Source organism: Copidosoma floridanum, unplaced genomic scaffold, assembly GCF_036245765.1.
Source record: "Copidosoma floridanum isolate Cflo_tuat_1 unplaced genomic scaffold, Cflo_Japanese_pri ptg000014l, whole genome shotgun sequence".
Lineage (NCBI taxonomy): Eukaryota > Metazoa > Arthropoda > Insecta > Hymenoptera > Encyrtidae > Copidosoma > Copidosoma floridanum.
In genome coordinates this window covers 5,217,495-5,230,227 of record NW_028321891.1, presented here as the reverse complement: position 1 = coordinate 5,230,227, position 12,733 = coordinate 5,217,495, and the positions used below count along the sequence as shown (strand labels likewise).

The window sequence follows — 12,733 nt, the reverse complement described above, 5'->3', positions numbered from 1 at the left end:
CAAAAAACAAGTACTTCCAACACTGCACGTAGACACGAGAAATTAGGCTTTTTACACCGAGAGTAAAAAATCACTGTTGGACAATCGGTGTACAAAGTTAAAATTATTCTTTTGCCTACACGGTACATGGGGTGCAGTGTTGGAAAAATAGCAAGAATTACTATTGATAAGCACTTAGTTTATGATGTATATATATACTATGTAATGTTAGAAAGACAAGGAATAGTTACCGGCTGTATTTTGAAATACGTTTCGTGTAGTTTTGGCACTGGGTTTAGTCCAACAATAGCGTCCAGAAGTTTGGGATCTGCCTTGTAGAAATGAGGGAACGATAGATACACCGGAGCACCTGTAAAACGCAACCCATCAAAACCACGTACTCTCGAAATTGTGGGTGTAAAAAATAAAATCAACAAATTTGTTTAAAAATTCATCCAAACAAGCTTTGCGATTCACGCGAGAGAGTATAACTTTTTTTTTTCACCCTGCACAAAATCCTTCAACTTTCGTTGGTGCATCGAAAAAAACCGGATTGCCGATTAGCATCTCCGCTGTCGATCCACGGAATATTCCGAAGCCCCAAAGCCTTGAACGTAATTACCGAAATTGCCAACTCCACTGATCGAAATAACCGAGGAGACGTGAATAAATTTTTCAAGAGCATCCCAGCCCCGCAAACCTGATACACCAAACGCCAAAATGCAGGAACCGAGGCGTATTAAAAAAAAAAAATTTCGGCTTGCTTCTCCTTTTTTTCATCCGGGAATCCCCGATAAAACCCACCAACGTCATTGGAAGGCATGTATCGCATGGATGGAGTAACAAATGCGCAGCTTACTGTACTGGCAGGGGCTGATGTTCTGGAGGCCCCGGGGCGGGCAACTGTTGGGATCGTCGGGGCAGAAGCACTCGTTGTCGGGCATCTGTTCACTGGGCGGGTCGAAGACGGTGTCTGGCGGCGTGTACAGGTCCGCCTTGATGCCGGTTTTTTCCGCCGGACCGCGATACTTGAGGGGTAATACCCGGCACAGGTCCTTGTCCCACACGTTCACGATGTCCTCGCCCGTGCGGTCTCGAGGTGGGAAGAATGAGCCTGGGAACATGCGATCATCGCTGAGTATCTTTTTTTTCTTTTTTTTTTTTTCGGACCCGCGCAGGGGATTTTTCTCGACTCATTTATTCAGTCGCGATACTTTTTGGAATTCACGTTTACTCGTCGACCTCCGTCTTTACCAAAACGATCACCAACTCCTTTGCGTCCGCGCATCTTATTATCTCGTACACAGAAGTTTACGGCGCGCAATTAACCGATTACTTGATTACTTTATGCGTGTATGTGATTGATCACACCTTAGCTACCTGCGGTCAAATGCAAAACAGCTAGCTCTGATGAAAAAATAAAGAGGTTTTTTCTTTTTCAGAAAATCATAGGGCAATCTAATCTGTTGTCAAATTAGTCTTGTTACTACATGTAAAACATAGTCAGAGTAGTAAATTTTTTTTTGGCGCGCGGATTCGTGTACGGAATAAAAAAAATGAATCCTCACCTTCCGAGGCTCTAATTGAGTTGCACGGGGCGTCCGGCCAATAAGGAAGCTTATCCATTCCGTTTAGTCTGTTCAAGAGACCGAATTCCTTCATGTCCGTGTGGCCCGTGTAAATCGTCGACACCTCGCTCAGCGTCCCATTCCGCTATAACAGCAAAAACAAAAAAAAAACAAATCCACGGTAAGATCAATTTAACCGTAAACTTTTTCGTACAAGCTAGTAAAAAATAATCAGTTATCGAATAGTTGAGTTGTGATAGCTAGAAAAAAAGTATGGAAGCATTTTGAAAAAGGACTTACTCCAAGGAGTAGGCCCATTTGACTCATCGGGCGTCGCGTCTTCGGGAAAAATCGGTGGGCTATGCTGATCAGCGGATCGTCGTAGCCGAAGACCAACTCCTGTGCCGTCACTGGTACGAAGGGCTTCATGTCCATGCCGCTGAGAAACATGGACAAGCCCATCGTCAGTATCCGGGGCAGGCTTTTGCTTTGCGTCGACAGGGTCTGTTGGAAACGAAAAAATTATATCTTTTGCTTGTTTATATACTTATATCTTACATTTAATGGTCACAAACAATTATTTAAATCATATTACCTAATTGTTACGAATTTATCTAATCAGTTGCACGACAAGAATTTATATTTTGCTTAGGACACAGTTGTGTGGATATTGAATAAATTTTTCAAGTAAATATTTGGTAATGATAACGTGCATAAACGCAGACCAATGAAAAATACACGCAATCCATTATCTTGTGACAGATTTTTTTTGAAACGCCTCCCCTCTCCCTTTGTCTGGCACGAGCATTAAAAAGACAATAAACATCGAATTCAATTAAGCATTCACCAGCCAATGTGGTATGAAAAATTCTATTCTCTCACTGCTCCACATTGGGCATGAGTCATAGCGCCAGATAAACCAGCCGATGTATGTATAATTACCCCATGGAAGCAGGAGTGATCAGGGAGGGAGGGAGTATGGAGCGAATTTCGTAAATCAATAACTGTTGGTGAAAACGCGCAAGAAAAAAAAGAAAAAAAAAAACAGCAGCGCGCAAACTCTGACGCAAGTTTAAAAAGGCGGCTGCAGCCGCGAGTTTAATGTCAGAAATAAATTACAAGCTCTAGACCTTTGCTCGGACAAGACTTTCACGAACTGAATTCTAGAAAACCGGTAAATGTGGCTGCCGCATGATTATGATTTTTCAATGATCGCGTACTTGCCGATTTTTATGGAAAATCGGTTTACGGGTGGGTTTTATTTTCAGGCCTGGACTTTGACTTACGAGGAGTGGAATGTTCGGCACAAGTACTCGAAGATCGCTGTCCTTTGACATCTCTGGTACGAAATTGAGGATTTTCTTGTGCTGATACGTGACTGTTCCATTGTTGTGAAAGACGATGTTCACCTTTTCCATATCTTCCCTGGACAATGCGATGAAAAAGAGAGAAAAAAAATGATAAGTTGACACGTTTCATAAAAACAGGCACATAAATATAAGGATAGGCATGATTCAATAATTGAAAAATGAGTGTTTAAAAAGGTACAGGTTTTTCCCCCCTGAGATTTATGCAAAAACCAGCATTTCGTATATAAATTATCTCCCGCAAACAAAAGCCCGGACTATTAGCAGGTACTTAAAGCAACGCAATCCTCTTTTTTTTTTTTCATTTTCAATACATCCTTTCACCTACAGAATGGCATTTGCAGTCTCTCGAGAGTCACGCTACTTTAATAAAATACCTACATGTCAAAAGTGAGATTTTTTCTTCTCAATCAAAACAGAGTCCCTCACTAAATTACAAGATGCAATCAACAGTTTCAGCCAACATCATCTATTCTTCGAGTAATTTCACCGTATCAGTTTCAAGTGACAGCGCCTATCGTGAGTTCTCTTGAGCCTTCTTCTCCGCCAACACGCGACTTTGGAAGATCGAATGTAACCCAGCACCGCGAGCCCTAAAAGTTCGGCTTTCACTTTTCCTCAGCGGAGCCCACCTTCTTTGAATTCTCCTCGTGGGTTATATATATACACGTGACACGAGAGCGCGCGGTTACATCTGTGTCTATACGTCTATTACCGTAATATTTGCGCTCGCCCGCAGTTACGTAAAGAGATGTGTTCGCCTAATGGCTGAGTTTACACCCATGATCGTCACGTTGTGAAAGTCTTTTTCTTTCTCTTGGTGGAGTACCAGAGGTTCGGCCGATTTTCGTCTTTGATTAGGTCGTGTACCCCTCACGTGAACGCCAAGGAGCCGCTCCTGTTTTTTTTTTTTTTTTTTTTTTGGCGTACGAGGCTAATGGCCCGGAAAAAAATGGTAGCAGCTACTTGCGAGGCTACTGGGTACACATTTTTTCTCTCCCAGCAAGTGTATATTTGTGAAGCCGATATTTGGGGTGTCATTACGTGACTTAAGTCTATGAATTCAGTAGAAGCATCCAAACGCGGTAAGACACATCTCCGTTGTTTTTTTTTTTTTTTTTTTTTTTTTTTTTTTCAACTCGTACCGCTGAAATCACAACAACCCAACTTAGTGAAAACTAACGACTTATCATTTGGATTGCACCGACTGTGCCAAAAATCATCTCTTAAGTGCTTTATTAATTGAGGTCAACAAGTGTTGAGGTGATTACTCATTTTTAAAGGACGTCAGAAGCATACCTTCCACTTACTTGGACTAATTACTATAATGATCTGTTTGATCTCGCTCTACTTTCTTATTTTTACTCTACTGTTTTTTTTTTTTTTTTTTTTTTTTTTTTTTTGACAAAAGGTCTTGGTGTTTCTTCCAAAATAGTTGGGTATTATACGAATACTCTGATGGAAAAACGTAACTGAGATGTATGGCTATCGAAGCAAAGAAGTAATGATTCTGGAATCCATTGACATTAAACTTGACCCGTTACAAAAGTGATCCTATACCTTTTAAGGTCAACCAACGACCAGAGCAATCATTAATCGTTGTCTAGTTCAATGCCGATTCGACCTCGTAAACGTCCATAAAGGTACCTAATGACTCTATTCTCTTGCTCGTGAACCGACGATTCCTCCAAACCATAATCAACTACTCTCACGTTACGAACGAATACCGGTGACTCGAATTATCTTCTACTTTTTCAACAACCAACGTGCGAAGACGAAAATTTTGACGAAACATCTGTCGACAACCCCAAAAAAAAAACAGAACTCACACACAGACTCCACTACCTGTCCCTCCGCTCCGCTAATCAGATCATTAGTCCGATCTAAAAGATCTTGGCTCTCGTGCAGAGACACACGGCTCGGCAAGTCCCCTCGTAATCGGCTGCGTAATAACACACGCGTTATGTACGAGACTCGTCACGTAGCGTACGTAATACGAGAGCTACGTGGCTGCAGCAGCCTTAAGCTTCCGTAGAAAGCGATTGCGTGTGTGATTTGCATGTACGTGTATAGGATATGCACGTATAGTCACCCAGGATCGGTGTATCGGTCACTTTTAGTTGTTCCTGATCTTTCAGGTTACATTAAGGTCACCGGCTGTCGTCGATGGATACAAGCTGGTCCAACTCGATTATTGATATGATATGGCTGACTGATGATTGTTTTTACCGTACTTTTACCTTTTTCTACAGACCGTGTGGTCTGACATGTTGGCACCATTAAATACTTATCAAACATTTCCGATGTTTTATTCATACTATTATCTCTATTTCATCCAACTTTATCTCACTGTTCAATCCTTTTTACGAATGATCGAGTATAATACAGTAACTTTGCTTATTTTTATTTTTTGGACCATAAAAATTTAGTTAATTGCAAATAGTAATGACAATCAAGACATCATGTTGAGAAAACTTGCTAACAGTTACTACACGGAAATTTGACAGCTGCTCGAGAGATCGAAGCGATGGATTAAAGTTTACCCCCACAATGAGATACAAAGTAGTCATAAACTTTTGCAACTTTTCGAAAGAGTAAACATACAGGTATACAACAACTGCTGGACCTGCTGGAGAAGGTGCAACATGAATCTTCGAGCAAAAGATGCGCGGTAACGTCGAGCTATTGTGTAATTTACGATTGTATATATTTAGACGTGTAAGCTAAAGATGGAAATTAAAAAAAAACAAAAAAAAAAACAAATATGTGATCAAAAAAACTCTACATTTAACCATACGAATGCTGCTTTACAAAAATATTAATGTCACGATGAAATTGAACTGAGACGTAGCTAACTCTTCAATTAAAAAGGTGTAGAAAAAATTGGGGCGAATGGTTGGTTATCGCGTTATTGGTAATTGGAGGTTGTCAGGCACGTGTGACATGTAATTTTCGGCTTCGATGTTAATTAGATGATTGATATATTGATCAGAAAAAATCAGTAATCAAGCAGTGTTTCGTAATATTTGTTAAGGGAATGTAGAGCTTCGGAACACTTTTGTTGTTTGTGATTTTCGACACAAACTGAGCTGCAAGAAGTAACACGAAAATTTAAATCTCAACGCGTGCGATCACGAGAGTAACAGAAGGTCTTTGGCATCCACACGACAAACTGGGTTAGGTTGATAAAATGTAGTTCAAAGCCACCATCCAAATTCGTCGAGTCTATTAACATACAGACTTTTAAGATTTGATTACTCAGAAAAGAGCCTCGGGCATACGGGGGCTTGTGCTCAAATTAATTCAAAAATGTCAAAAATTTCGCGAGATTGAACGACCCACGATCTATATCGATTTAGTTTATGAGTCTCAAAAAATTACCATCACCGAACCTTGAAGTCTACAAGCTCGCCGATGCTTTGTGCGATAGGTCAAGGATGTGTGTCGTGAAATCCATCGTAGCAAAATTGAAATTTGCCAAAGTCGGAAAAAAGCATCTGTATGCGATCATATTTACGGGTTCCTTGAAGAAATACGCGTTAAAAAGAGCAGCCCGTGAGGACCCTTCAGCGAAAAGCCAGCCCAAGTCCTTCCAGACGCACGAGTTGCTGTTGGAAAGCACTTCTCGCGGGCAACGATATCCTTGATACTCGACTGCCATCGAAAAATCAAGCAAACAAAGATCAAAAGCCCCTCTCTCTCTCTCGCGTGAAAAGAGAGTCGTTCTTTCCACAATAGTCAGTCGAGCGACCTTGCCCGAGGTAAGTATACCCCAAGGAAGGACGAAAGGTAAACGATCCTTCTTTACTTTCGACGCGACGATATGATTTCCGGCTCAAATGCCCTGTAGTCATGAAGTGTCGAAAGTAAGGCGTATAAGGCAAAGTGATGGAGTGGGCCAAAATACACATACGCGTGGTCTCGAGGACGCGTTGATAATTCTTTTGTTTTGTTTAATTTTTTTTTTTTTTAAGGATTACTGACTCCGATGTAATACAAAAAGGACTTGGTACAAGCTGGATGTTGTATTTTTTTTTTTTTTTAACTTGCTCAAAATTAAGGAACCTACGATCTAATGTGATCAGACTTATTTACATCTCATTTTCGGTGGAATAAAATAATATTTACTGTGTCCGTATCCACCTGGTTGAGAGATCATAACGTATCGATGAAAACAAGATTAAAAATACGTTTGTCAGCATTTATCATAGAAAATCTTTTATTTTTTATTGGCGTAAACACATTATTAACTTATGAATATTTTAAAATAAATTTTTCTTCCACTTCCTCGTATGAGTAAATAGTATATATACAGCGTCCTTTGATTGTGTCTTTTACCAGTTTTTTAGAATAATACAAATGATACGAAGCTGTGAATAATACAGGCAGATACTTTTTCAAACGATGAGGATGTTAATTATGAACAGATTGTATTTTTTTCATAGAGATGATTGTGAAGTGTAAGAATATTAGTTGATCAATATGAAGTGATCAATTAGATTCACATTCAAGTAGAATAAGTCGAATATGGTAAGGCAGTCAATCATTCAAGATGATGTTTTTCCAAAGAATATTGGTGGTAAGTGACAATTAGACCTATTTTTGGTGATAATAATGGGCATCTGCTAGTTTAAATTAGGCGATGAACTAGATTTCCAATTAAGTAGAATAAGCAAAGTTTTTGGTAAGACTGTAAAAATAATATGGTATACAATTTTTATAATAGTACAGTTTTTGTAATAGTAAGATGTGCACATAATATTACTTCTAGAGGTCATCTCTGAAATCCTGAGGTATAGTGCATCTGCAGTGGATCAAAATTAAGTAAGTCTTCGTTAAGTAGAATAAGTCAAGTATGGTAAGACTAAAAAAATGCGAGTAGACGCTTTTTAAAATAATGCTAACCTGATGATAAATACATAATAATCTTAGTCATGGAGTTTAATATGGATAGGTAAAACTAGATCATAATAAAGATTTATTATTAAGTAGAACAAGCCCAGATTGGTAGGACCATTAACTGATACTGTTGTTGATAATTTAAAGTATGTTATTAGTACATTATTGAAAGAGGTACTTTTATGCTAAAAATTAATTAGTGGATCGAATTTAAGTGATAGAGTTTCAGCTAAGTAAAATAATTCAAGAATGGTAAGGCTGTTTAAGATATGAACAGATGAAGTATATGGTGGCACTATTAGCGACAGTATTAGTCAAGTAGAATAAGTGATTCATGAAAACGTTGCAAATAAAAATTAAATCATCAGTAGGTTCGAATTAAGTGATACAGTATGTTTATAATTCAGTAGAATACTCCAAGTTTGGTAAGACTGCAAATTTAAATGTGCATCAGTAGTGATTAAATTTTGGTTCAGTAGAATAAGTCAAGTATGGCAGAGCTGTATTGAATATAAACAGATACTTTTTGCAATGATTTTGATGTTGCGGATGAGTCAGTAGCATACATATTTCATTAAACTTTCAATTACATACATGTAGAATGAAAAAAAAATCTCTTTCCGAGTAATCATGTCCAGAGTATCTAGTTAGATGAAGATAAAATATCTCTAAATTTCATTCTGCAGGTCAAAAATGAATATTTACTGTTCAAAAAAACATGCTAATAAATCTGCATTAAACTTTGTAATTGTTTTTCTTTTCTCGTCTCGATCAACCACTTGACTCTGTACGTACGTCCATCACTTGGTACTCTTGAACACGTGAAAAGGAACGGGGAAATCGTTCAAGTGCAAAATCGACACGTAAAAACCGTCAAATAAAACACACGGGACGGCCAACAACGGTAAAGCACATCACGTTCTCTCGCTAATGCACATCGGAAACTCTTTGAGCTCCGAGTGGAAATAAAAGTAAAAGAAAAAGAAAAAAAAAAAAAAAAAAAAAAAAAAACAAGACCAAGAAAAGAAGCTCGCGTGAATAATCGGTAAAACAGCCTGTAAACGTGTACGTGTGTGCTTATACAGCCAAGAGTGCGCGCGAGAAATCTCATTATGCCGGATAAAACGAGAAAGAAAGAGACAGAAGAGATGAATGGACCCGACTCGTTCCTGCCGAGGTGTGTATATAGAACTCGACCCAGTTACGGCCAATGGGACACGCGGACTCTCCTTTCGCGCGCGCCTCTCGGGCCTGTGGATCACTTGCCGTTAATGCGCCCTGACGCGCGTCGCCGATATCCACACCGCGAACAATGATAGCGCGATACATACATACATCCACGTGCACGTGGCAAGTGTGCCAGATGCCTGATTCGACCTGTTGCCGGGGGTCCATTGTCTGCGGCTTTTCCATCTGCGCGAGAGTAAGAGGGAATTAGATTCGCGAGAGAAGATCTACCACCGCTGCTTTTATTTAGTCATTGTGCGCCGTCTCGCAATTGATTGCCATCCGCTCTCGCGGTTGATCCTCACATTAGGTATATGGTCTTTTTCTTTCCCTACTTTTTTTTTTTTTTTTTTTTTTTTTTTTTTCAATACATACTCACTTGTTTGACGTTTTTACGCTCGGTATGATCTATGCGCGTTGTAATTCAGTTTACGCGCAGACGCACGGGGAGCAAGTAGATTTTAAGTGGATTCAAATTCATTCAAACGAATGGGTTTTCGAGAAAAAAAACCAAGGAAGATGATTGCTGTTGCCTTTTTCATGCTAAACGCGACTCTTTTCTCCCCGTGCAGTATGTTTTATGCGCTGCTCGGGATCGTTGTGCATACATAATGCGGGATTATCGGGTGCACCTTTTAATATAGCAGGAATGCACGTAAATTTCATTTGATGTGAACATTGAACGGGCCACCATGAATTTTTTTTATTTTATTTTTTTCATTACTGTTGTTTAATAATATTTCATGTAACTTTTATCTGAAACGCTGGTTGGTGCATCCATATTTTTACTTCTATCAGACTTGAGCACAATTATTTTATGGGTTTTTAAACACTTTGCAAGAAATTTTTTTTTTTTTTTTTAATAAAGTACATTGTGTTAACTATTTATTTATAACTAATCACAACAAGTCCTAGTCTGACTATTCAGACACGTGTAACGTAATTTTGTTTACATTCACACGTAAGGATATTGGAATATAGTAAATCTAAAACAAGAAAAACGAAAAAAAAAAATTTACCTGTAGATGAAGGGACCGACTTCTTGGAGCTTGGGCTTCTCCTGGAAGCTCAAAAAGCTCTCGGCGTTCGTCACGTTGAATATGTACACTTTGGTGAGACGCACGACACCGGGCTTCTGCCAATATTGAAAGCTAAGCGAGCCGTTCCACAACCTCAATTGCTGCGAGTTGTAAATTAATAAAACGTTAGAATCTCACTTTGACGGACAACTCTTGAGTATTCTCCGCGCGCGTGTTATTTATCGCGCACCTGCTGATGTGTGATTGACTAAGAGGAGAGATTTCCCGTACTACCTACTGCAATTCTGATTTTCCTTGGCAATTAATAACGATGGGGACTTTTAATACTGGGTGAAAAAATCGTTAGAAACCGATTGTAAGATGTCCTGTCGTCGATTCACAGGTGCATACTTATCCACGTGTTTACATGTCCGATGCTTTTGATGCCTTCTTGCGAATGAAGTTGTTGTAATACTTTTTACGAAAGTCGACAAATTGCAAAGTTTCCATTTTAATAATTTGTACGTACTTGCGTTCACAATGAAAAATCACGTTTGATGAATTGCCTTTCGAATGAGAGCTCGTTAGTTTATCCACATCAGCTGGGACATGAAGAAAAAATTAATTTTTTTCCAACCTAATTGCACGTGCGCGAATCTCGAGGGATGTGAAAACAAAATCCAACGCTCGATTTCTCGCGTTTGCCTTAATTCATCGCTTTTCTCCGACAATTTGTGCATGGGTACTCATATACGTGTTTGTATAGACGCGCACTTGGAAAATCTCGAGGTGAAGTACGTGATCCGCGGGTCCGCTAATGTGCGCGCGTTTAGTGGCGGAGCAGAAGGCAATATCAAGTTCACGCCTCGCAGATTTACCCGGTCGCGCTCTCAATTACAACAGAGTGTGTACCTAATGATGTAATTATAGCAATCCTTTTTTATTTTTTTTACTTAATGAACAAAGAGATTATTGCAGGGAGATCGGGCTTTCTTTTTTTTTTTTTTTTTGCCTTTTTACTTGAAAGCGGTACTTACCCTGAGTATGATGTAATCGACCCATGGTATCGTTATGAGTATGGAGCCTATGATCAAGGCGAGGAGACCGAAGAGTATAATGGCTATTCTACCTGAAACATTCAAAGACGAATACGTTATTGGATGCGGAACATATATGTTTGATCGAAAGCGATGCTTTTGCAATATTTTATAAGAAATAATTGATTGCTTTGAAATTCCACTACTGTCAGAGCAGTCGATGATCTGGTAAGGATTAAAAGTATTCATATTCTAATGACGAATAAAACGAGCCGAGCCCATAAAATCTGCTTGTCAAATCTGAGACTCAAAGGCCAAATTTCAACTTGTTCCACCATGAAAAAAAAAAAAAAAATCAGCTACCTCTAACACATCTTTATAACTATGTACAATTACCAAAAAGACCCGCCCGCCCACACGGAATCGGCAGCCCTTCATAAGCCAAGGATGTAATAATAAGACCCACCGCAGAAATCGAGGTAAGGAGGGGGGGGGGGAAAGAAAAGCAATAAGAATAAAAACCGCACACGGGTGGATCAAAAGCTCGTCCGATGAAAGTATTAACGAGCGCGCGGCAGTGCGGAAGACTTTCACGCGATTTTCCCCAGCCGGCATTCACGTGGAGTACACATTTATATAGACAGAGAGGAGAAGTTCTGCAGTGCTGTGTGTCTATATATGTACGTATGTATACGTACCTGCCTACGGTAGAGGAGAAAGAGATACGCGCTCGCGCGAGCGGTGAAAGGAAATTTTATGATAAGGAACCTCGTAATACTTAAATGGGGCGCGCGTTGACCGACTTAGTGCCGGTGTGTCTCCGTATGCGTGGGTGTTTTTGTACACGCGAACGCGTGAAGGAAAGGGCGCTTCTTGGGGTCTTTCACCGGGTAGGTATTCGTGTGTAGCAAGTGGAGGTTCATTACCGCGTACGCGGTGCTTTTAGGGCAGCCCAGCCAAAGATGGTACGCTCATTCTACTTTCCTTCGTACCTATACTCGCTTGATTTCTCGACGTCTTATTTTTTGCTTTATTCTGTGCCAACTACCAATAACTGTCCAACGCTTAATCGTTGGCTATTAAAACGTCGTCTCGAGCTGTCTCTCTTTCTGTCGCTCCCACTTTCTGTTTCCGCGTGAGATAAAGAAAGCAGTGAAAACAGAAGCAGAGTCAACACTTTATTTCCGATTGCAGGTATGTATCAGGTGAAGTGGTTAATTTATGCGGAGCTAAATCTTTAATCGGAGCGGTTATCCGAGAGTGAGAACAAGCACGAATTTATCTACCGGTTTTCTGTGACACGCCGGGACGCCAAGAACGTGGGCACACGCGAGTGCAAGGTCAGGTGCGGCTGTACTACAGGTGGCTACTGCTGACCGAATTGACTCTTACTCTCGGTGTGTATAGATGACCGACATAGGAACAATTATATGCTAAAAAATTTCGGAAATTTTCGAGGGTATTGTTTAAATTATATACATTAACAAAAATATTTTAAGCAATTTTACAGAGATGATGTGGACACTGATTTTAGCGTCCTTTGATCGTGTCTTTTACCAGTTTTTTAGAATAATACAAATGATACGAAGCTGTGAACAATACAGGCAGATACTTTTTCAAACGATGAGGATGTTAAT

The 12,733-nt window shown here is 39.7% G+C and overlaps 1 protein-coding gene across 2 annotated transcripts in view; it reads right to left on the bottom strand.

The window, feature by feature from the left end:
• dsb (scavenger receptor class B member debris buster) overlaps positions 1-12,733 on the bottom strand; it is a 37,061-nt gene that overhangs the window by 1,585 nt on the left and 22,743 nt on the right. For both annotated transcript variants that reach the window (XM_014355408.2, XM_014355409.2), the window contains exons 2-8: positions 11,097-11,188; positions 10,060-10,220; positions 2,834-2,972; positions 1,848-2,051; positions 1,548-1,692; positions 839-1,093; positions 231-349 (exon numbers count right to left, since the gene is read on the bottom strand). In XM_014355408.2, coding sequence (XP_014210894.1) covers positions 231-349; positions 839-1,093; positions 1,548-1,692; positions 1,848-2,051; positions 2,834-2,972; positions 10,060-10,220; positions 11,097-11,188 — 1,115 coding nt within the window. The remainder of the gene's footprint in view (positions 1-230; positions 350-838; positions 1,094-1,547; positions 1,693-1,847; positions 2,052-2,833; positions 2,973-10,059; positions 10,221-11,096; positions 11,189-12,733) is intronic.